This window comes from Perognathus longimembris, chromosome 28, assembly GCF_023159225.1.
Source record: "Perognathus longimembris pacificus isolate PPM17 chromosome 28, ASM2315922v1, whole genome shotgun sequence".
Lineage (NCBI taxonomy): Eukaryota > Metazoa > Chordata > Mammalia > Rodentia > Heteromyidae > Perognathus > Perognathus longimembris.
The window spans coordinates 84,915,701-84,941,655 of NC_063188.1; the positions used below are offsets into that span (position 1 = coordinate 84,915,701).

Genomic DNA, 25,955 nt, shown 5'->3' on the forward strand with positions numbered 1-25,955 from the left:
GGAACCTGTCTTCATTCTGCCTCTCCTTTGTGCTTTTAGAACAAAGATTGCAATGCCCCAGGTGGTCACATCCTACCACTCAGCTTATTTTCACAAATCCACAGCTAGGTGCCCAGACATTGTTTTTAAGGCCCATAAATGGTAGGCAACCTACCAATTTTTTATGAGTAACTTAAAAATGTTTTTAAATTACCTTTGTTACTTAGTTACAGTTGTGACATTTTGTTATTGTGGAAGACAAGAAGAGAGAGGAGCACAGAAGTGAAAGGAAGGGAGACCTCTAGACCAACATTCCTTGATTAAAGTATGGTTCTATCTTACCTAGCTGATAGCTTTTTGCCATTGACTTTAACATTTTGAAGCACTTAGGAACCTTTTAAAAAATGTATAGAAAACCCAAAATCTCACTGAATAATCTCTATTATTGAATTTCTTCCCATATAATTATATTAGTCTTTTCTCATTCATTATCATTTTTCTTTTCATATTATCTAGAAAGAGAAGCTCTTTTGTTTGTTATGCATTATAATACTCTATAATAATTTCTATTGCTTTCCTCTAATAGTGTATCCATTATATAAATGCAGTACTTTCCCCTTATTCATTATGGTCACATTCCAGGACCCCTAGAAGATGCCTGAAACCACAAATTATACTGAATTCAATTTTTCCCTATATGTACATACCTCTGTTAAAGTATATTTTATGAAATAGACACAGTAAGAGAGTACCTGTTAGTATCTAATAATAAAATACAACCACTTTAGCCATATGTTACAATACAAATTATTGAAAATGAGTTATTTGTCTTAAATATCCCATTTAAAATTTTCACACCAAGGTTGACCATAGGTAACTGTAGGTACAGATGAGAGAGGATCATCACCATCACCAAAGAACTTGGAAATGTTAAATGCTTGAGCTCTGGCATATTCAGGCAAGAAAAGAAAAGGCATCCACTTGGAAAGAAAGTAAGACTATCTTTGCTTGAAGGTGGCATATTTCTATATGTAGAAAATCACAAAGAACCCACCAAAACCCACCATTAGAAATCGTAAGTGCAAGCTGGGCCCTGAAGGCTCATACCTGTAATCCTGTCTATTTGGGACACTGAGATTGAGAGAATTATGGTTCCAGGCCAGCAAGGCAGAAAAGTTTGCAAGATTTCATATTGACAGAAAGAAGCTGGGCATGGTGACATGCATCTGTCATCCCAACTATGACAGGGAGCCTAAAATAGATGGATCATGGTCCAGACATGCACCTAAACCGGAAGCAAACCCCTTAAATAGCCAGTGCAAAAAAGAACGGGAGGAATGGCTCAATGATAGAGTGCCTGAGTAGCAAGTCCAAGAAGTACCTTCATAAGAAAGAGAAAAGAAGTAAATATTGCAAAGCACATGATAAATTATTATATACAAAATTAAGTTATATATTTCTGTATATGAGTAATAAACAGTCTTGGAATTAAGAAACAACTCCATTCACAATAGCATCAATTTAAGCAAAAAACAGTACAAGATTTGGGGATCAGCATTTCTGAGGCAAGTTAAAGATCTAAATGAATGTCCAGGTGCTGGTGGCTCACACCTGTAGTTGTACCTACCCAGGAGGCTGAGATCTGAAGATCATGCTTCAAAGCCAGCCCAGGCTGAAAAGTCCCTGTGAGACTCTTATCTCCAATTAACCACTCAAAAACTGCAAATTGAGCTGTGACTCGAAGCAGTAGGGTGCTAGCCTTGAGAAAAAGAACTTGAATATTTATGTTTTAATATTATTAAGGTAGCAGTTCTCTGATTCACCTAAAGACTCAACACAATCCCTATCGATGTTTGGGCAGAAAATTTAAACTGTACCTTAAAAAATTGTATGGAAGTACAAAAGTCCCAGAATATCCAAAATAATTTTTAATTAGAAAACTCATACTTTTCAGTTGAAGCATTTACTTTAAAGCTACATTTATCGTGATGACAGTGTGGTGCTAGTGTTGTACATGGTAGGTTGATCACTAAAACAGAATTAAGAGTACAGGAATAAACCCTTATAGTTAGGGACAGGTGGTTTTTGGCAAAAATACTGAAGCAATTCAATGGAGAAAGAGTAGGTTTTTTTGTTTCAACAAGTGGTACTGGGACAATTGTATGTCCACACTTAACAAGACATAAAATAGAACTCATTTTAGATGAGTTTGATGTATCTGAAATGTCAAGAGTAGGTATTTATGTCCCGAAATCTGTAGAGACAACAGATTTAGTGATTGTTAGGTTCTGGGGCATATCTGCTTAGTGAGTATCAGGGTTTGGGAGAGATGATTGATTGTTAGGATACCTAGGAACATGTACAATCTAGCCTAAGGAGAAAATCTACGCTCAGAGGGTATCTCTTAAGAGTAGATACTCCTGCCCTCTGAGCATCAACTACTGAAGGAGTTATGGATGAAAGGTTATGAGTATCTGAGTTTGTCAATCAAGGGAAGAGTCCCAGCAGAGAATCTTATAGTTATCCTTTTTGCTTCATGAATTATTCCTACCCCTAGAAAGCACATAGGTCAGCAAAGTTGGCTGAATGATGCTTCATTCCCATTCCTTTTAAAGTAGAAAATTATAACTTTAATGTTATTTATCTAATAGATTGTGAATAGTCTTATTAACTCGGAATTTTTGTTTCATCCTCCAAACATACTAAATGAAAGCATACCTTCTATATTAAAGCAGATAAAATAAACTTGGTTTTTCAAAGGTTTCATAAACCAGGAAATTAGGAGAACTACTTGTATAAGATCAAATTTTATACTTTTGTTGAATCCAGTACAAGTCGTTCAATAGCAATAGTGCAGTGTAACTCATAACCTAGCCAGGTGCCGGTGGTTCACGCCTGTAATTTACTCAGGAAGCTGAGATCTGAGGATCACAGTTCAAAGCCAGCTAGGGAAGGATGGTCTGTAAGACTCTTAATTCCAATTAAACACCAGAAATACAGAAGTGACGCTGTGGCTCAAGTGGTAGAGTGATAGCCTTGAGCAAAATTGATCAGGGACAGCACCCAGGACTGGAGTTCAAACCCCAAAACAGACAGAAAATCACAACTTGGAAGCCAAATCTTGCCCACTGCCTTTGTTTACATAAAGTTTCATAGAAACACAGCACTATACATTCATTTACATTTTGTGTGTTCCGCTTTCTTGCTACAAAGGTAGAGTACTAGGAAAAGTATCTTATAGGGCCTTCAAAGCAGAAAAAAATAAAAATAAAATAGTTGAACCCTTGAACTGGGCCCAGAGAGTAGAAGAGGCTCTCAATTCTGCGAACCCTCAGTCATGTCTCTAAGTTAGCAGTGAGTTTAAGAGATTGTCAAACCTCTCTGGACCTAAGTTTTCTCATCTCTAAAATGAATCTTTTACAAAGAGCCACCTCTAATATTAACTTTTTAACCCTAAGAGAATTCTGTGAATCTGTGAACTATTTTAGAACTCTTTTACTGTTTTACATAATAGCTTTGCATTGACTATTTGAATCATGTGTGGTCACTGAGTTTAGAGAACTAAATGAACAAAACTGCAAGCTGAAAGACAAATCAGGAATTTGGTACTATTGTTTCAAAATAATTTACCTTTCAGGACTCATTTAAATAGTGTTTCCCTGTATAAATAATTATTTATAGATCTCTGACTGTTGTAGCAGCTAGAACAGGCCTTTAAACCTAAAACTAACACATTAAGACACAGATTTGAACTTCATATGGAAATAAAAATAAAGCACCTCTAAAATTTGTTTCAGTATGTGGAAAACATGGTTTGATATATATAAATTGCATTCCCATACAGCTTTTAGGGAACATGAAAATAATATGAAGTGAAATGATATTTTTCTGTAGAAAGAAGAACTCAGCATTCAGTACTATTGCTTTTGTTATTCTGTTTGCTATATACTTCAACAAAAAAAACCTCTTTGCAATACCCTGAACTTTTAGAAATATACAAAATTTCATTAAGATTGCTTATGGAGGGGGGGTTGTTCTTTACTTTTTGTTTTCTCACAGTCTTGTCTTCCTTGCCTCAGCCTCCTGAGTGCTGAGATAACAGGTGTGTGTATCACCATGCCCAACATTGGTTCTGACACTTCACTTTCTGTACTCTGTTTTGCTATATATATAATTTTTTAGCATGAGCTACCAGTGCCAGCTCAATTTATATTTATAAAGAGAAAGCCTAAGCTGGGTGTTGGTGGCTCATGCCTGTAATCCCAGCTACTCAGGTTGTAAGTGAGCCAGTCCATGAGACTCATCTCCAGGTAACCACCAGAAAACTGAAAGTGTTGCTGTGGCTCAAAATGGTTGAGCATTATCCTTGTCAAAAAAAAGAGCTCAAGACAGCATTCAGGCACTGAGTTCAAGCCCTACTACAGGCAAAAAGAAAAAAAGAAACCCTAGTATGAGCCCCCCACCAATGAACTTTTTGAAATGCATTTCTATTCATGTTTTCATGTATTAACAAATGTGTACATACAGAATACAGAACACATTTATCTTTGTTTTCAGAAAAATTCAACAATATTGATTATACCTACAGTTTAAACCAAAACAATTAAAGATTTACACAGCTTAGGCAATTTATTACTTAAGTGACTTAAGTGAGCAATTCTATATAGACTAGCAAAAGGCTGTGCTCATATTCTGAGTCTGTTGTAGTTACGTTAGTAATTACTTGCATTTATAAAATGTTCTCTTATTTGCAAAGCACTATTGTATATATTAGAAATTTTGGCAATCTTATAACATGAAGTAAAGCATATTCATTTGAATATTCTCAATTTACCAGATTAAAAAATTAGGCTTAATGATTTATTTGAGCTTCATGTGGTTGGAAGGGAAAAGAACTGGGGGACAAGCTCAGAAGTTCAACCATTCTTCTGTTACTGAAACAACTCCCATCATTTCCCCACCCAGTATTTCTAAGAGATGTCATCCACTGGCACTCAGTATGGCAGTGGTTCCAAGAAAGAGCTGAGTTTCATGTAGCCAAGCGCCATGGATTCATGTAGTCCTAGCTACTCAAGAGGGTAAGAGCTAAGAATCACGGTTCACAATCAACCTGGACAGGAAAGTCCATGAGACCCTTATCACCATTTAATCACCAAAAGGCCAGAAATGGAGTTATGGGTCAAATGGTAGAGTGTTATCCCTGAGAAAAACAGTTCAGGAACAGTGCCCAGGTCCTGAGCTCAAGCCCCAAGATAGGCACAAAAACAAGTCTGTCACATATAGTTGATTCTGATGTTTGGCCTGACTGGGAAATCACATGCAAGAATAATAATGGTGAAAAACAAAAAGGGATAAATATTTTAAAAGAAAGATACCTCAAAAGCCAGGCACCTGTGGCTTATACCTGTAATCCTAGCTGCTCAGGAGGGTGAGATCTGAGGTTCATGGTTCAAAGCCAACCCAGACAGGAAAGTCCATGAGACTCATTTCCAGTTAAACACCAGAAAAGCAGAAGTACCTCTGTGGCTCAAGTGTTAGAGCGCTAGCCTTGAGCTGTGAAGAGCTCAGGGACAGAGCCTAGGCCCAGAGCTCAAGTCCCATGACCAACCAATAAAGGAAGGGAGGGAGGGAGGGAGGGAGGGAGGGAGGGAGGACCTCATAGTTCTACTACTCAGAATAATTAATCCTATTAACATTTTGTAGCTGTATTAACTCTTTTCCAAAAATGAGAACAGACTAGATACTGTTTTGAAACCTTTCCTCATGTGATTTTTCAATCATATCTTTTCATTTCATTAAACATCCTTCTGCAGAATCACGGTATAATGACTACAGAATATTCCATTAAGTGGTACATGCTTGATTTCAAGGTGTAATTAGTTCATACCCTTTTGCAACTCCCAACAGTGTTGTATGCATGTGTAATTTACTTAAAGGAATCCAAGGGTTTTCTGTGTACATGTGAACTCAGAGCCTGGGCACCATCCCTGAGCTTTTGTGCTCAAGGCTAGCACTCTACCATTTGCATCACAGCCCTACTTCCAGCTTTTTGGTAGTTAATTAGAGATAAGAGTCTCACAGACTTGTTGCTCAGTCTGGCTTTGAACTATGACCTTCAGATCTCAGCCCCCTGAATAGCTAGGATTGCAGGCATAAGCCACCAATACCCAGTCTCCAGAGCTATTTTTTTTTTTTTTTTGGCCAGTCCTGGGGCTTGGACTCAGGTCCTGAGCACTGTCCCTGGCTTCTTCCCGCTCAAGGCTAGCACTCTGCCACTTGAGCCACAGCGCCGCTTCTGGCCGTTTTCTGTATATGTGGTGCTGGGGAATAGAACCTAGGGCCTCGTGTATCCGAGGCAGGCACTCTTGCCACTAGGCTATATCCCCAGCCCTCCAGAGCTATTTTTAAACCCACTTTCCTTGTAACCAACATCTATGTATTTGGCTTTCTGAAAGAGATAACTATTTCATTGACTTTTTGTTTGGTCATTTTTCTGTTTTAATTACTATATTTTTCTCATCTGTTCACTTTAGGGTGCAGTACTAGCTGCTGTGTCAAGTCACAAGTTCAACTCCTTCTATGGGGACCCCCCTGAAGAGTTGCCAGATTTCTCCGAAGACCCTACCTCCTCAGGTAATTCATCTTGTGAGTCATTTAAGAGCTTACATCATTTCTCTTCCATTTTGAATAAACTTTTCCTGTGAATTTAGGCAAATCCAGGAGGGTATTCTAAGGACGTTTGTCAGCAACCAAATTTTCCCTGCATGTCTCGTTCCTTTTCATTTTAATAACCAAATTCACACCCTCCTCTACTGCTCCGAAACAAGCATTTCACTTTTTTCTTTTTACCTCAGTGATTCTTCTTCCCCTTTCTGTAATCCAGAACCAGCCTTATAGTCAGTTCATCACAACCTGTCTGTTTAGATCTTTATGATTTCTTTCTGTCTCAGTTTTTCCCATTTTAACAATATTAAATCAGATTTTGGACAGCATTGCTTTAAATTGAATCTTTTCATATAAATCTGTCTTGTTCTTTCTATGTAAAGTCTCTAACACAGAGAATGTAAGTATTCAAGGAGGAAGAACATAGAAGAGCTGCCTGTTTTGATGAGCAGGTATAGGTACTCCTGAAAAAAACCTGCTGTATTTAGTTTTCCAGTGGAAAACTGTAGGCTTCATTTATATGTGCATGGACATGCACATGTGTATGTTAGTTTTTGAATTTCATTTATGTATTTATTTACTTAAGTCCAAAGTCATCCTCTAGCCTCAGCTTTTCTTCTTTCCTTTATTAAGAGATAGTGTTTGGCACGTGGTTGACTTTGTGCTACTAATTTGATTATTGTATTTTTGGACTGAATTTGTCAAGTTTTATGTGGTATCATTGGAAGCAAGGTCCAGAACCCTTCTTAAAGCACAAGTTGTTTGTTCAACATTTGGCAACATAAGAAGAATGTTTCTGCTTTCTATTTATGCACATATGTGTACATATATACTCAGAATTTCTTACCAATTCGTATGTGCTTATATCTTGTGCAAAATGACAGGACCGACTTTCCCATTCCAGTGGGTGTCTAGTTCCTCATTTTGACTTATACCAATTGGGATGTGAATCTTCCTCTTTTGAGAGGAGGTGATTTCCAAAAACATTCAGAAATGGGAATCTCAAAGAAATGGCTGAAGAGAAAGTTTTTGCTGTCTTCCTCTTGTGGTGCCTTGTAACTACGCAGAACCTTTACCGCACGAAAGGCATGCTTGTGTTTCTAAATATGGACCCAAAGCTTCCTATTCCTATCCTCTGCCTCTTTGTTCTTCCTTTCAGTATGTTTTGTTCTCTCCTACTGTAACTTATTATCACCTCAAACATATCACTTCTTTCCTTATATAGTTGACCTTATTTATGGAGAGTTGATCTAGAGCTAGTTTTTGTACCATTCTGTGACTATATGATAGAATCACAAGTTGGCATATATTTAGGATAAATTATCCTTGAGATTTTAAGTCACTATCTGTACTGTCACTTTCATCTTTAGAAATTGGCTTAGAAGAACAGCATGGTCTTTGCAAATTACTTTATACACCAATCTTCATGATTGGTCCTTAATTAATATTTACCTCTGCCTAGCAAGAGTTTAATGAACACTTAAGTGTTCTTTTTTGGGGAAGATTTGGAATTTTCCTTTAGAGAAAGAAATTATCTGTGTTGATGGACATGTTTATTTTCTGTTAAATATATTTTATTGCCCAATTTTTCCCTTTTTCGCTACAATCTTCCAGTGGTTTGACTGAAATAGTTTTTACTTACAGTACTTGTTTTTTGCAAAAACAAAAAAACTTTACTGTATGCAGTGGTATATGCCTATGATCCTAGCTGCTTAAGTAGGCTTACATAAGGAAAATCACAGTTCTAGGCCCACTTGGGTAAAAAGTTCAGAAGACCGCATCTTACCCAATTAAAAAAAAACTGGCAATTGTAGAGCCTGTCATCCCACCTACAAAGGAAGTGTAAACAGGAGGATCTTGATCCAGTCCTGCCCTGGCATGAATATGATCCCGTTTGAAAAATTAGAAAAATATAATGGGCTAGGTCCATAGCTCAGCTGGTAGGTAGAGTGCCCACATATTGCTCTGAGTTCAAATCCCTAGTTCCATGCACAAAAAAAGTAACTTCTTACACCATCTTCTCCAGTAGCTTACAAGTCTTTATATTAACTGTTTACAATTTAACTTTTCTTTTTATTTCTGTGTTCCTGTAGTCATGTCATTTTTATTCTTTTAAAATATTTAAATTACATAAGCAGTCTATTTTCATCTGACATGCTAGGTATGTATTATAAATATTTTAATTATACTGTCTGATTGCTACTAATAAAATAGAACAATTAAAATGCCAAGTTCACACCTAATACTTATCACTCACCACAAAAGAAGACAAAATTCTATATATTCAGAAACTAAAAGCAAAGGAGATTTTTAAAGAAAATTTTAATATTTTCCTAAATAAATCTGCATTACTAAAATTACTATTTAATAATAAGCCATCTTTAGATGGCATTCTAGAATTATGATCAGTGGTATTTATCAAACAGCCATCTGCCAGCAGATGTCTTTTTCTGCAACTGCCAGTAGTTAGTGGTCCTATAGCTGATGACAGAAAGCTACTTAAGTTTTTTACCTGGACTGACATAAAGTTTTACATTTCATAAATTAAGATATCTATCTCCATTTTTATCTTATTTTTAAATACTTTCATTAATTTTCAAACCTAAATTCTCTGTTGCTACTAATGCATAAATTCTACATAATCTCCTTTGTCTTCAAAGTTATCCTCTCCCGTGTCTTTCTGCTTAAGTGTATATGAGTCTATTTACAGTACAAAGCACAAAGCACTTTCCATTATTACCTGAATGTTGACTCAAGCCTATGGCAAGAAGAGAGAAATGATCACATTACATGTGCTTGTAGAGTAGGGTTGTGGAGGGAGGAATGAAGAGGCTAGAAAGAAGAAAGGGTATAAGGATTGCCAACTGCTCTTTCTTCTCATGGACTGTCTTTGTGCTACACCTTTAACTATATTTTTTTTTGTCTTTTCTTTTTTGGTACTGGGGATCGAACCCAGGACGTTGCACTTGCTAGGCAAGTGCTTTGCCACTGAGCTACATCCCAACCCTGTGTTACACCTTTAGATGATGCCTTTTCTGGTCTTTTTATGAAATGATGATATGTAGGTCAATTTTTTATAGCAGTCCTGAGGCCTTGAACTCAGGGCCTGGGTTCTGTCCCTGGGCTTTTTCTCAAAGTTAGTGCTCTACCAGTTGAGCCACAGTACCACTTCCTGCCTTTTGGTGATTAACTGGTGATTAAATTTGGTGATTAAATATGAGTCTCATGGACTTTCTTGCCCAAGCTGGCTTCAAACTGCAATCCTCAGATCTAAGTCTCCTGATTAGCTAGTATTACAGGCGTGAGCCACCAGTGCCCAGCCTATATGCAGATCAGTTTTTACTTGACAAAGCTAATAACTAACAATGCTCCAAATTTCTGGAAATTCTACTCATCTGTGAATTCCAAAGTTTTGACAGAGTAGAAAAGCTAAGTGCGCACAGGACATAGCATGTTATTTTCTTAAATTAAGTCCTATCATGATAGTGAGTAATGAATAGTGCATGCATTTAAGACAATATGAATATTTTAAAACCACAATTTTAAAACTAATCAATTTCCCCATTTACCAACTAAAGAAAAATTGAGCATGTTTGTGTCATTTACAATGGAAAACAATTTTTTAAACAATATTCTATATTCTGATTATTAAAATTCACCCACTATGCATTTCCTAGAATTCATTGAGCTCTAGCCTATAATCATTTGTGTCTTGCTCCTTTCTTCCTTAATAAGTCAAAGTAGAAATGTTCTGTTCTCATATTTCAAAGCTGAGAAGTCTGAATTAGAGTCCAGTGTTCAAGGTCTATAATCCTAAATAGTCCTCATGGCTGTGCTCGTGGAACATGAAGCCTTCCTTTGGGGCCAGCTAGGATGCTGGGCATTTGGCTCATCTAGTGGCTCATCTAGTGGGCCCAACTGTGGCATGATAACCTACTCCCTCTATAATCATACTGTTTGTTGTTTGTCCATATGCTGCCTTCCTCCTAGGACTTCTAGCAGCAGAAAGTAGGTATCCCTCTAAGGTTTCTCTTATTTGCAAAAATGTTTGCTTTGCATGGTTCGTAATCAGCTTGACTTTTTCCTTGGCTGTTTTGTGTTTAGATGTTTAAATATGAATTTTAACACTGTCTGGCCACAAAATAAAAACTTGGGTATATTGATTTCTTGAGGTACTATTACCCAAATAATATTCACTTCTTCTTTTCTAAGAGGAAAAAGAGGCAGTGTTAAAATTGCAAGCACATTTAATATTATTTCACATCTGAATTTCAAACACAGATACATTAATCCTGGGAAAAGGGGAACATTTTATTTTATAGTTTGCTTTCAAGAAAACTTTCAGGGTAAGTGAATTTTTCTTCGACAATTAATTACATGAGTTATGAGTGTTTTGCATTACTTTCTGTTACAGAGTCCATTTTTTGGCTTCTTAATATGTGACTGTGAAATAAACTCTGAAATTATGTCTCTTAACAAGTTTTACCAACAAATAGGGCATTTATAAAGAATATGTATAAAGGCTAGACTTTAATTATAAAGAGATGTAATTGAGTGTATAAAAAATTAAAATACAAGAAATGTACATATACGGACAAATGAGTATAAATGACAATGTAGATAAAATGGGTGGATTCTATCAATGTCAGTATTCTGATTCTGATAATATACTGTAGTTTTGTGGCATATTCCCAATAAGGGAACTACATAAAACACACAGGATCTCTAGGTGTTATTTCATTGTGAATCTACAATTAACTCAATGAACATTTTAGTTTAAAAATATAATAAACCTCAAAATTATGTTGACAGGAGAAAAAATACATAAGAGACCAAGACAAATTTGAAAATCTGGATCTGGAATTCATTGTCACATTTTTTGCATTAGTCATTGGCAGTTCAAACTATAACCTATTTAATTTTAATCTCACCATATGTTAGTATAATTAATGGCCTCCACACAGCAGCGTTTTTATCATCTCACAGTTGCTGAGGCTCTGGAATTGGGGCATAGCTTAGTGGAGTGAGTACCTCTGGCTCAAGATCTCGCATGACAGTACAACTCAGAGCGGCCATCCCACTGAAGGCATAACTTCAGGGATGGCCTTCTGGGCTCACTCACATGCGTATTGACTTGCTTCACTTCCTCCCTGTTGTGGGCCTCTCTGTAGGGCTGTTCACACCAAGCAGCTCACTGCCCTCACATGAATGACTAAAGATGGGACAAGAGTGCGAGACAGCACCCAAGACAGAAGTCATCTCAGAAGTAACATCCTATCACTTCCACCCTGTTCTGTTCATTAGAAGTGAGAAGAAGCTCAAGGGGAGGCAATTGCTCATACTGGATGAGAGTATCAGTGGGCAAGGAACAGAGGAGCTCATCTTAGAGGCTGCCCACACATACATTAATAACTAGTAAAATGTAAGATCATTCCTATTGGAGTTTTTCCTTATTTATAAAGCCCTATGCAGAATGTTACTGAAATACTTGGAAAAAAATATGCTCAAACATGTTACTGTTTGGGAATATAGACTATTTTAGCATCCATAATGACATTAGAATTACTACATCCACACTATGACCGAATACATATGTAGAGCTTATTTCCTTAAGTTGGTAAATTGGGGGACTTCTGTATCTTAATTGACACATGAAGAATCAAGAACATTTATCACCATGTGTAATTTTTTATAACTTGAGTTGGCTGAAGTGTAGAGACTTAAGTCCAAAACAGTTTCCACTACAGGATTGACTATTGCTTGTAAGTTGGTGGAAAAATAGAGATGCAAACAGAGATGCCTTTGTGCAATGGAAAGAATAGTGTTGATTGACTATGGGTTGAGGATGGGGAGATGTGACTGACTGCAATGGAACAAGAGGGAACTTTTAAGTATACATTAATAATCAAAAGAGTATAACTGGGCAATGGTGGCTCACATTTCTGTAATCCTAGCTATTCAGAACTCCTGAGTAGCTAGGAGACAGTGGCAGGGAAGTCCATGAAACTCTTACCTCCAATTAACCATCAAAACACCAGAAGTGGAGCTGTGGCTCAAGTGGTAGAGTAGCCTTGAGGAAAAATTTTAAAAGCTCAGGGATAGCACTCAGGCCCTGTGTACAAGTTCTAAGACTGGCACAAAAACAATTATTGCATATTTCTAAATAAACACTCCTGTTGCATGATAAGAATTTGTGTGCAGAAAACATTGTTACGTTAACAGGTCACTCACCATATAATAAGAAAAAGATTATTGGTTAGTCTTCAGGAGAATAAATATGGCCTACCATATTGAAATCCTGAATTTGCTTAGTGATGCTTGGTTTTGTAACTATACATATAATTTAATAAATGCATTATAATGACTTCAAGGAAAACATTGAACAAGAGGCATGGCTCAAGTGATAGAATACCAGTGATCAACAGGAACAGTCTTGAGTTCAAGCCCCAGTACTGCTAGTGCAAAAAAAATGTTTCTGTTGCAAACTCATTGTATACTTTTTACCTGACTATGTAACTGTCACCTCTCTGTACATCACCTTTATAACAACAACTTTTTTTAACTCATTGAATAGGGTACTTGAGATTTGTGTCTTTCATTCTGTGTAAATTTTTTCTAAGAAAAGTTGAAATCTTTGTTGAGATATTAAGGGGTAAAGTGGCTAATATTAGCCAATCTGCCATTTACTTTAAGATGAATGAAAAATAAGATGAACTGATGAATATGAAACCAAGAGTTGTAGGCCCTAGTCTCCCAACTCCTGAAATTTCATGTCAGGGAAGTCCACTTGCTCCTAAATAAAAATAGGTGATAAAGGATAAAGAAGGTTTATTGCACAGCATAGCCATAAGATGACAGCACTGCCTGGCACCAGTGGCTCATACCTATAATCCTAGCTACTCAGGAGGCTGAGATCTGAGGACTGTGGCTCGAATCCAGCCCAGGCAGGGAGGTCCATGAAACTCTTATCGCCAATAAAATACTCAGAAAAGACCAGAAGTGGCACCATGGCTCAAGTAGAACTAGCCTTGAGGAAAAGAAGCCCAAAGACAGCACTCATGCCCTGAGTTCAAGCCCCAGAACCAACAAAAAAAGATAATACCTTACTTATGGAACTGTAACCACTTGCGCATTACCTTTTCAATAAAAGTGAAATTATAAAAAGATGACAGCACTTTAGCCATTTTGAGTCATAGATGTGAACTTTAGGTTTTATAGAGAAAGAACTAGGGGCAAGAGGAGAAAGGTATGCATAATAATTAAACACTCCTAGTCAGAAGTGTGCCCTGATAGGCCTTGTCTCTGGAGGGGTTCTAGAGAAGTTACTATTTCATCCTCTGAGAGGAGCAAATAAATCACTTGTTGCTTGACAAGTGGTAATCTATCATAAGCTTTTGACTGTTCTCTTCCTTTGGGTCAGTTTCCCCTTCTGACACAAGATGCAGTAGATCCTGTCCTTCTTAAAGCTCAAGGTTACAAAGTGACTTAATTAGATGCAAAGTACTTAGCTTTTATCTTGCTCCTAGTTAATTTATAGACCCAAGTAAGGAGTCCGTGTTCCTCCACCAAAAAATAGTTTACCCCTTCAGATGGATAGCAAGGTGTTAACAAAAGGTCTAGACAGTGGGTACAAATCTTTCAAATTTCCAACATTTTTAGAATCTTTCATAGGAAAATGTGGAGAGTTGAACTTTGAGAAAGATTTCAAACAACTCTGACATTAGGAACTTTTTAGTTTAAACATTTTACTGTTTATTTTTCTGTGGTCCTTTTGGGTTATTTTTACTCAGTAATTTTTTTTCATGAGATTTTTTCCACTGTTTTGAACCCAAAGCTTCTATTCACTTTAATAGATTCCTCTTTGAAGAAACAGGCTTAGAAAATAACTTTACAACATGTAACATATTTTTATTTTCATCATATAGCAGAAAACTTTTTTAAAAGTGTTTTATATTACTGAGATTCTTTGACAAAGTAGAAGTGTTCAGAATATGGTTATTAGTTTTTACATACACACTTGATTACCAAATAAACTAAGCAAAAAATAAAGTAAAATACTTGTTGGAAGGCAGGCATAATTATTTCTAACAAATTGACCAAAATTGTGAAAATTTTCACTAAAAAGTAGGAGGGAAATGTAAATATGGTAAATTGAGATTAAAGGGAAAATTCCAGAGTGGCTGTCACCTGATTCCAAATGCAAATTATTCTGGTGCATTCCAGGATTCACCAAACAGGGTACTGTACTATCTCTGAATTTTTTCGCTCAAGGCTAATACTCTACTACTTGAGCCACAGCTCTACTTCCAGCTATTTGGTGTTTAATTGGAAATAAGAGTCTCACAAACTTTCCTGCCCAGGGTAGCTTTGATGCCATGTTCCTCAGATCTCAGCCTTCTGACTAGCTAGGATTATAGGCATGAGCCAACAGCACCCAGCTATTTGTTGATTTTTTAATATATTTTTATTTTCTTTAGGTAGTTATACAAAAGAGTTGCTGTTGAACAGAGCAATTTATGAATGCAGTGCCTCTTGATCAATGTTGATTTTTTAAATATACAGGAATACTGTTTCACTGGTATTTTTATTATTGTAGTTTCCAAAGTCCACAAGTTTAGAAACGATTTTTATAAACTTGATCATTCTGATATCATTTAATTCTTCTGGGGAGGGCTCCTGATTCAGAAGGACATTGAGGACTAATTTCTCTACTTCAGCTCTTCCTTTCCAAGGCTTTCAATAGGGGATGAATAAAGTTGACTTTCAACTAATTTCTAGATTTTTTCAGGCCACTTTGAACAAAGTAAAAGTCCTGAAAAGAGTACATAAAAGAATGTATTTCAGTAATGCCTTAATGTCTACTCAATGTTTCCAGTGAAAGAATATCAGTAAGCCTGGTAGGCATAATTATTCAAAAGTTTTAAATTATCATAGGTACTTCAGCAGATGAATGGTCAAGTCAGCACACCCATACCATGAACCTACAACGCAGCAATAAAAAGGAAGAAACTAGCAGGGCACTGGTGGCTCAATCCTAGCAACTCAGGAGGCTGAAATATGATCAGAGTTCAAAGCCATCCAAGGCAGGAAAGTCTTTGAGACTCTTATTTCCACTTAACTACTAGAAAACCAGAAGGGGGGCTGTGGCTTAAAGTGGTAGAGTGCTATCCTTGAGCAAGAAGAACTCAGGGACCCTGCCAAGGCCCTGAGTTTAAGCCCACAACTGACCAGAGAGGAAAAAAAAGAACACACTATTAAAATACAAAGTAATCTGGGGAGAATGAATCTCCAGAGAATATGCTGGGTGAAAAAAAGCCAATCCCCCAAAGGTTATATACTGTATGGTTTCATTTCCATGAAGATTTTAAAGGCTCTTTGATATATATTACCAGATTGCTTTCTGGAAAGGGGTAATAATTTCCCATAGCATCAATAAGTGCATAGTAGTAAATGAAGTCTAAGACAGAAGGAATTAGGGTCAATTTATCTTTATCTTAAATGGGTTTCTTAATGTCAACACTACTGAAAATTTAGGGCAGATAACTCTTTGTTTCAGGGGCTATTTAGAAATATCCCTAGCCTCTAGACATAAGATGCCAATTGCCATTTTCCTCTGCTGTTGCCATAGCCAAAAATATCTCCAGCCTCTAAGAAACATCCCCTTGAGGAGCAAAATTGTCCTAGTTGAAACCACTGCTCCAAAGGCTTAAATGTGCATTGAAGCACTTATTCCTAGATTTTCACTGGTGTATGCAAATGTTCTTAAAACTTCACCTCTACCATATGAAATTTATGTGTGCATGTTGTCTGCAGAGTAGAACAGGTTGATCATTCCTTTAAGGCTGTGGTACATGACTTTGATGCTCCTCAATATCTCACCCTTCACAATTCGTCATTGCTAAAATATGGAACCAACCCAGATGCCCCTCAATAGACGAACAGATCAGGAAAATGTGGTACATATGCACAATGGAATTTTATGCCCCTATCAAAAAGAATGACATTGCCCCATTCGTAAGGAAGTGGAAGGACTTGGAAAAAATTATACTAAGTGAAGTGAGCCAGACCCAAAGAAACATGGACTCTATGGTCTCCCTCATAGGGAATAATTAGTACAGGTTTAGGCAAGTCACAGCAGAAGATCACAAGAGCCCAGTAGCTATGCCCTTATGAACACATAAGATGATGCTAAGTAAAATGAATTCCATGTTGTGGAAATGAGTGTTATATCACTGTTGCAATTACTTTCAACATACCATGTGAAAATATAGCCTTTTTTTTTTTTTTGGCCGGTCCTGGGTGCTGAACTCAGGGTTCTGAGCACTGTCCCTGGCTTCCTTTTGCTCAAGGATAGCACTCTACCACTGGAGCCACAATGCCACTTCTGGCCATTTTCTATATATGTGGTGCTTGGGAATCGAACCCAGGGTTTCATGTATATGAGGCAAGCTCTCTTGCCACTAGGCCATATTCCCAGCCCCGTATCTTTTTGTTGTTGTTGATGATCCTCTTGTATCCTCTTCCTGTGGTTGTCCCCGTGCTATCACTGTATCTCATCTGAGTACCCTGGATGCTGTGTATACTGGTATTAGAACTAGGGAAGGGAAAGGGAATATCAAAATCAAGAGACAAAGGATAAAAAGACAAATGACTCCAAAAGCAATACTTGCAAAACCATTTGGTGTAAACCAACTGAACAACTCACGGGGGGAGGAGGGAAATGAAGGAGGAGGTAGCAAATTGTACAAGAAATGTACCCACTGCCTTATGTATGAAACTGTAACCCCTCTGTACATCACTTTGACAGTAATTATTCAGATAAAAAATACCTGCAGATATTAGAAATCTAAAGAAACTTGGCAGTACTTCCATTCACTTTGCTATACAGAAATGAATTTAACATGGTATTTGAACCTATCAGGATACTTGCCCTTTGTCTTTGTCTTTTGGGTAAGAAGACCCAATACTGTGAATTATTTACGTTTTCTTGACTTTGTATGTAAAAGTAAAAAAAAAAAAAAAGAATGGACTGGGATTTTTTTTTTTAATTAACAAAAGTTTGAGCCTTCAAAGCAAAAACCATCCAACACTGAATGGATGTGGCAGGAGCTCCCAAATGAAGGTCCCTATCCCCAAATCTACAGCTGACTGTCTTTTCAGTTCTTAATGAAACGTCCTTGGGTAAAAAGTACACCTATATTGTTTCTGTATTTCAAAACACCTTAAGGGTTTTGACACCCATCCTGTTTTACTGATTTACAACTTGCTGCACCCAGATCTTCTAGCAGCTCAGTTATAGGTGATATGTTTCCTTAATTCAAATAAGACAAGCTTTGGTTTATTTTGGAAAATGGAGAGTACACAAACTCAGTTATAGGTGGTAAGTTTCCTTAATTCAAATAAGACAAGCTTTAGTTTGTTTTGGAAAATGAAAAGCACACAAAAATACATGGTTGAGGATACATTGAAAATACTCTGCTATCAATTGATAAGAGATTCATTCTTCCAGTAAAAGCACTAAGCTTTGAAGTTCTCCTATTAGTTCATCGCCCTTAAGTATAAGATTAAGGTTCACAAGGGTTAGTTTGATGCTCACCTTCTGTACTAGCTGCTTGTTTTTTCTTTATCCCATTAGGAGCAGTGTCTCAGGTGCTGGACAGCCTGGAAGAGATCCATGCACTTACAGACTGCAGTGAAAAAGACCTAGATTTTCTACACAGTGTTTTCCAGGATCAGCATCTTCACACACTGCTAGATGTAAGTTGTGGTTTGTTGTTGCTTTTTTGAAAAGTTGAGTGTTTACTATACCTTTTTACTTTGCAGGAAATCCCAAATGTTCATTGTAATGATCATTTTTTCAATAACCTTAATTCTAGAAGAAATGTGGCAAATCATCCATCATAGATTCAGTGTGTGTATACTACAAATTCAGTATAGCCTCACAAGCCACCCTGGAGAAATTCTGTATTTTTATCTTTCTAAATAATATATGCATACAAGTGGTGTGTGAGGTTGTATGTGTGTGTTTTCATTTGCTTACCTTTCTCTATGTGTGTGAGAGAGAGAAAGAGAGAGAGAGAGAGAAAGAGAGAGAGCTCTCACTCCTCCCTCTTTTTTGAAAGATCTTGCTATGTAGCCCAGACTGGCCTCAAATCACAGCCCTGCCTCAGCCTTTTGAGTTATGGGATTATCCGCATATACTACTACACAAGACTGTAGTGAAACTTATCTTGAATAATCTGAGAATATTTCAGATTGTATTTTTGGTCTGCAGTACTGGGCTCTGAACTTAAGGCATGGGCATTTTCCCTTAGCTTTTTCTGTTCAAGTTTGGCACTCTACTATTTGAGCCACAGCTCCATTTCCAGCTTTTTGATGGTTAATTGAATATAAGACTCTCCTGAGCTGGCTTTGAGGTGTTGTCCTCAGACCCCAACCTCCTAAGTAGCTAGAATTTACAGGTATGAGCCACCTGTGGCAGGCATGATTGTTACTTATTTTAAATAACTCCTACTTTGGGCACCAGAAATTTGTTCTGTCTTGTGAATAGTTTATTAGTGCTACATTGTCCTATTATTCATCATCATCATTATCATCAACATTGTTATATGTTTTTGTTTTGTTGTTTTGTTTGCCAGCCTGGGGCTTGAACTCAGGGCCTGGACTCTGTCCCTGAGCCTCTCTGTGCGCCAGGCTAGAGCTCTACCACTTGAGCCACAGGCAACACTTCTAGCTTTTTCTGTTTATGTGGTACTGAGGAATTGACCCCAGAGCTTCATGCATGCTAGGCAAGCACTCTACTACTAAACCACATTTGGAGCCCTGACGTTGCTGTATGTTATTTGAGTTGGACTGTCATTGCTCCATGGGGTAGTAAATGGATTTGTAATTGTGACCTTCCCACAGAAGTCCTGTCTTTTCCAAGGACTGGTTAGTGGAACATAGGGAAGAGGCTACAGCAGTGTGTGGAAATCTTGTTTACTTCAATGTTGCCAGTGGTTACATGATTGCAGAGATTCGCTGAGCTTTTCGAAAAGATCAAGGATTCTTTGTGATTGAAAGGCTCAGAGAAGTTCAAATTAGTTTTCAAAATTGTGTTTTTCTTACCGGTGTCACAAGGTGTATGAACACACCAAGCTTGAAGCAACAGGGAAGATGCAAGAACATTGCAGATTTGGACACAAAGTTGACTTTGCAGCTGAGCTGGGCTGCTACTTATTCCCTTTTGCAGAATTTCTCAGACCTCCTTGGAGACATGACTGTTGAATAACTATCACACTGTTTGGCAGAAATTGGCACAATCTCTTTTTTTAAATACTGACATTCCCCTTGGGTTCTTTTGAATTTCAAACCTAAAGAATGTCAGCATATCAGCAGCTGTCCCACCATTACAGCTGGATTTGAAAAGGAGCTGCTGAACGAAAATGGATCAGATCCATTACAAACTCTGCAGCACAGTGATAGAGGTTTGCCTAATATGTGCAAGACCCTGGGTTCAGTAACTGACACCTTAAAAAGAAAAAGAAAAAAGAAAAGAACATGTTGTTCTCTGAATTTTGGAGGCGAGTGGTACCCAGAAACTTGAGAGCTGTCCGGAAATTAATGGCTAGGAGGCTGACTGAACCCAGGGCTCTTGGGAAGAAGCTTTAAAACTATGGCCATCATTTTTCTTCCTTGCAGTGTTCCATATCCCTTACTTACTTTTAGATTGTTTTGTTTTGCAAATCAAAATTGTTTCCTTTTTAAGGATTCCAAATCGTGAGACACAGTGGCATAGTTTTATGGACAAGTAATTGACTTAAGGTTGCTGAGTCCTACTGAGTCATTTTATGAAATATTTTTAGTATATTTATGCTACTACTATTAATTCAGTAATACTCTAAATAACTACATTTGAAGCCATACTATTCAAGCTGACTAGAAGAAACAGGATTAAGTCCTTAGGGATGACTAAAGATCAGTTTGAGACTTTGTTTGTTCTAGTTGTGACTTTAAAATAATTACAAACTCAGAATTCAAACAGGCATTAATTAGGATTTTTTGATAGGAACAGAATTACTGCAATATTGAAAGTCCTGTCACTTGCAGTAACATTGATAAACCTAGAGGATATTATATTTAGTGAAATTAGGTACAGAAAGGCATATACCGCATGATCTCACTCACATGTGGCATCTAATACAATTGATCTCATAAAAACAGAATGGTCACTATGAGAGACCAAAGACCATACAGGGGATGAAAGGATAAGCAAAGGTTGGTCTGCAGATCCAGGGTTACTATGAGATAAGAGCAATTTGTTCTAGTGGTCTATTGCACAATAAAATGAATATGTGTAACAAAATCTATTGAATATTTCAAAATAGCTAGAAGAGAGGATTTCATGTGTTCTCACAGCAAAGAAAAACTAAATAAATGCATGGAGTAACAGGCTAATTCCTTGATTTGATGAGTATACAATGAATACATATATCAAAACAGTGCACTGTATTCTATACATAGGTATGATGTCAGTTTCAAAAAGGGTTAATTAAGTACACTAGTTCCAGAAAGATGCAAATGCTTTTATTTGAATTCCAGTAAATCTAGTTTAATCTATAGTTAGAAGTCAATCCAGCATTCTCTAAATATTTATTGGCTAATCACTTCCACCCTGGCACATTTTGTAGGGAGAAATACAGAGGCATGAGGAAGAACTGCTTGGTCCAAATTGTTCAAGTCTGCATTTAAAAACATAAACCACTGTTGTTGAGATGGCCTACATATAAAACATGTAGATCAGTTTTAGTAAAATAAAATTTAGGGATTGAAGATGTGGCTCCATTGGTACGGCACTAGCCAATAAGCAAAAGCATCAGGTACCAAGTTCGAGGCCCTGTCTTGAACCACAAAAGAAATAAAAACTAAATGTTGGGGCTGGGGATGTAGCCTAGTGGCAAGAGTGCCTGCCTCGGATACACAAGGCCCTAGGTTCGATTCCCCAGCACCACATATACAGAAAACGGCCAGAAGCGGCGCTGTGGCTCAAGTGGCAGAGTGCTAGCCTTGAGCGGGAAGAAGCCAGGGACAGTGCTCAGGCCCGGAGTCCAAGGCCCAGGACTGGCCAAAAAAAAAAAAAAAAAAAAAAAACTAAATTTTGGCATAGATATTAGTGTGCTAAGACTGCAAAACCAAACAAAGCAGCCTAAAACAACATCAGTTTAGCCGGTACCAGTGTCTCATACCTGTAATCCTAGCTACTCAGGAGGCTGAGATCTGAGGATTGCAGTTCAAAGCCAACCGAGGCAGGAAAGTCTGTGAGACTCTTCAGTTAATTACCAAAAAACTGGAAGTGGCACTGTTGCTTAAAGTGGTAGAGCACTAGCCTTGAGCAAAAAGAACTCAAGGACAGTGCCCAGGGACTGAGTTCAAGCCCCAGGACTGACTAAAACAAAAAACAAAAACAAAACCCACAGCAATTTATTCTCTCACAGTTCCATAAGCTACAAAGTCCCACATCAAGGTATGAGCAACCTCCAATGGCTCCAAGGGAAAATCCTACCTTGCCTTTTCTGGCTTCATTGGTGTTCCTTGGCTTATTATAGACACATTGCTCCAATCGCTGCCTATAGTCACCACATCATTCTCCTCTGCTTCTGTGTACTTATCTGAGTCTTCGCATGGTCCTCTTATAAGGATACCAGTTACCAAATTAATGTATCTCATCTTTTTTAAAAAGTTGCCATTTCCAAATTAGGTCACATTCTAGAAGTTCTGTGTAGATATGAATTTAGAGGAAGATAGAATTCAATTTAGTGGAGTATGAAAAACTGATTTTACCATGAATTACCTCTTCTTCTTAGGAAAAAATTGCACAATCTCATATAAAATAATGAACTATAACCTTGTCAGTCATTCAGCTCTTTGAGGAATGTTAAAATATAGTCCAAGTCTTCATGATAATTTGGCTGAGTTATGGCTTGGAATGTGTGTATGATATGTTGGGTGGCAACTTGATGGGTGAGGTTTTGGTGATTTTTAGTTTTCCAATAAGAGCATTTTTCACGTTAGAGATAATATTTAGCCTTCTCGATTTCTTGTAGAAATTTTCCTATTATAAATGTTTACTTTGTAAGTCAACAATGTTATAAAACATTGCTAAATGACACATTTATCTTTCTCTCTGCCAAATTTTGAGGACTGAGTTGTAAACATTCACCCACCATCTGTCACACCTCTGAACAACTGTCAGCCTTTGTTCTGTGCTGCTGTTTCCATAGTAAATATGATGCTGCCTCATTAATATTCTCTTTATAGGAGATCTTTGAATTGTTTTCTAAAAATCTAGGCAATTAAATTAATAAAGTAAAAAACTAACTGCCATAACAAGTTAATGTAGTTATTAATTTATAAGTAGACTTTTTGAATAGTTTATGTAATGTTACATTACATTAGTATTGCATTAGAAATAAACTGGTACTTGGAAGCTTCCATATTTTCGAGGACTGACATCTCCATTATATTTTACTGTTTGGGGAGAGTTAAGAGTTTTTCCATCTGGCCTGGAGTTGGCAGTGGAAAACTACAACTCTTGATTTACTATTTGGGAGTTTGGGAGATTTTAATGTTTTGTTTTTGTTTTTGAGATGACATTAAATTAGGAGTCATATTTAGAATAGACTGCTTCTAGAACCCAGAAGTTTCCTAAAGGGGAAAACATGGAACTTTAGCAATAATCTACTAAAAATGTTTTGAGCACTTTATGCGTCTAAAAAGAAAATTCGTATTCGTATGGTTTCCATATTTAAAGAGATATCCAATCTGGAAATGCCAAAGCTATGTTTCTCATGAGATTGTAGTCCACTCAATTCTGCACCTAAATGTTTGGAACACAGGACCTTGAGAGATCTAGCAACTGACCACCTCTCAAAATCCCATCCACTTTGAAGAATCAGGTTTTGTAAATAGAAAGCAGCTGGGTTTCTGGCCTCTGACCAATGATGGTAGTCTTTGTGCTGCTTGCTTCCTGGGGCTGAGGCTGTACATGGGAGTGTACTGCTGCTCACTGTGGTTTACATTTTTATCAGAGGAATGTGTGATATGAATGTATTGGAGACCACGGGGTTCCGTCTTAAAGCCAGAGTCTGATATTTACTCTAGAATACCAAGAGTAATGAATCAGCTTGTCCCCAATCCCACTGTTACCCAGAGTGCCATTCTCTTTTTATAACACCATAATCAACTTTACCAGCAATCAAAGGAATTTTCAGAAAGCCTTCCAAGTGCAACAGCCCTGATTCTTCTTTATGCTATTCTCAAGGAAAGTGGGGGGGGGGGATCTGCCCCTAGAAAGAATGCATTAATACCAGTTAAAGAATGTTTGAGGGGCAGCTTGCAGCATTCATACTCCAAGAAATAGCTCTTTTCTTCTTGGTGACCCTTCACACATAGTCTTCTAAAACCGATTCTGTCAGCCCTTGTGATGATCTGTTTTTAACCTTCCATACAGAAATTCTTTTTTTTTTTTTTTTGGCTGCAGCTACTTGTACAAATGCTTAGCATTTGCTCATGTAAAAGGAAAAGCTGCATCAGAGGCTAAAATTAATTAAATAAAATATAATGTAACAAACCTAATGTAACATAAATGTCTCTTAAAGCAGCAAGCTAATAGTGAGGTTTTCATTTAGTATAAATAGCATTTGCCTATAAGCATAGATGTTTACAAAGAGCAAAGTTAGAAAGTGAGGCTGTAACACTTTTTTTAAAAAAATAGGAAATTCATATCAACTGTGAAAATTCTCACAGTTTGGCAAGCACTTATATCTAGTATTGATAAGTATCCTCTCTAAGGTTTTATTAAAGCAAAATAGTATTTGCCTTCATGGTGTCTGCCTTCTTTGTGCTTATTTTTTATTTTGCTCAAGAATAAGCAATGTGATTTGTTTCCTACAGGACTTAATTTTTAAAAACTATTTACCAACTTATAAAAGACCTAGAAAAGAAGAAAGTTAGGTCATCTGAGGCCAGCATTTGAGTTTCTCAGTAAGAGCTGCCAGCTGACCAGAAATCCATCACATTGGCCTATATTGTTAAACTACCAAAGGGACAGTGTTGAGATTGAACTAGGAGGTTCAAGCAAGTCTTTATTTCTTGTACTCAAAAATAAATGCCCATAGGGCAATGTCCTAATAAGACTAAAACAAAAGTATCCCTGTATATAGACAAAACCTAAACCAACCAAGGGCTCCCTTACAAGTGTTTTGGTCAGAGTCCAAAGCATTTTGCAACTCTTTTTAAAAAAACGTGGAATTAGTCCAGATTTGTGTGTGTGTGTGTGTGTGTGTGTGTGTGTGTGTATGTGTGTGTGTGTGTGTGCGCATGCGTGATGATCCTGGGGGATTGAATTTAGAGCCTGAGTTCATTGTCCCTGAGCTTCACTTTTGCTCAAGGCTAGCACTCTACTACTTGAGCCACAGCATCACTTCTGGCTTTTTCTAAGTAGTTTATTGGAGATAAGTCTCGTGACTTTCCTGCCTAGGCTGGCTTAGAACCATGATACTCAGATCTCAGTTTCCTAAGTAGCTAGGATTACAGGCGTGAACCACCAAGGCCTGGCTGGTCCAGATTATCTCATTTTTTGTCAGAATAAAAGTAGAATCATGAATTTAGTAGCATATTAAATTGAGTAGTATGTTTTTGGCCAACTTGGGCCTCTTCTTACAAGTAAAGGTATATTTCCCCTCACGGCTTAACTTATGCTAGCATTTCACTGCTATACTTTTAGGCTAAAGCTTTCCTAAGATATCATAACTCAAGAGCTCCCAGCCACTAATTACAGTGTTCAGGCCATTTCCAACTCAAATTATCTAGTATGAGCCGTGGCCTACACAGGGGTGACCTAAACTCCAGACTAGCACTCTTGCTTATTTCAGTTACTAGGTTTGTAGATTTTGCACACTTTTAAATAAGAAACAAGTTCAGTTTAAGATTTGTACAATTTGCCTATTTGCACATTTTCAGAATATTTGGACAGAGATTATCTCATACCATAAATTGTAATGATAATATTCAAAAAATAGAAGTACATGCTTTAGATGAATGCAGTACATTGTCTCAATGCAAAAAGAGAAACATCTGTAGGGCTACTGTTTAAGTGTTTTTTCTTCAGCTGTTTAAAAAATTAAATTGGTTTGGAAATTTCACAGAATATAAATTCTTAGGGAAAAAAAAATTTGAGTGATGACAGGATAGGCAATTTTAATCTATAAAAGAAGAAAATGACCCAAATAATCTGGATTTTTATAAATCATAGTGTCACAATGGTAACATATACA

General features: G+C 37.2%; 1 protein-coding gene across 1 annotated transcript in view; it reads left to right on the forward strand.

Annotated features, from left to right (window-relative positions):
• Positions 1–25,955, forward strand: part of Cask (calcium/calmodulin dependent serine protein kinase) — a 333,827-nt gene that overhangs the window by 238,545 nt on the left and 69,327 nt on the right. The window contains exons 10-11 of the mRNA XM_048336639.1: positions 6,513–6,612; positions 18,278–18,399. Coding sequence (XP_048192596.1) covers positions 6,513–6,612; positions 18,278–18,399 — 222 coding nt within the window. The remainder of the gene's footprint in view (positions 1–6,512; positions 6,613–18,277; positions 18,400–25,955) is intronic.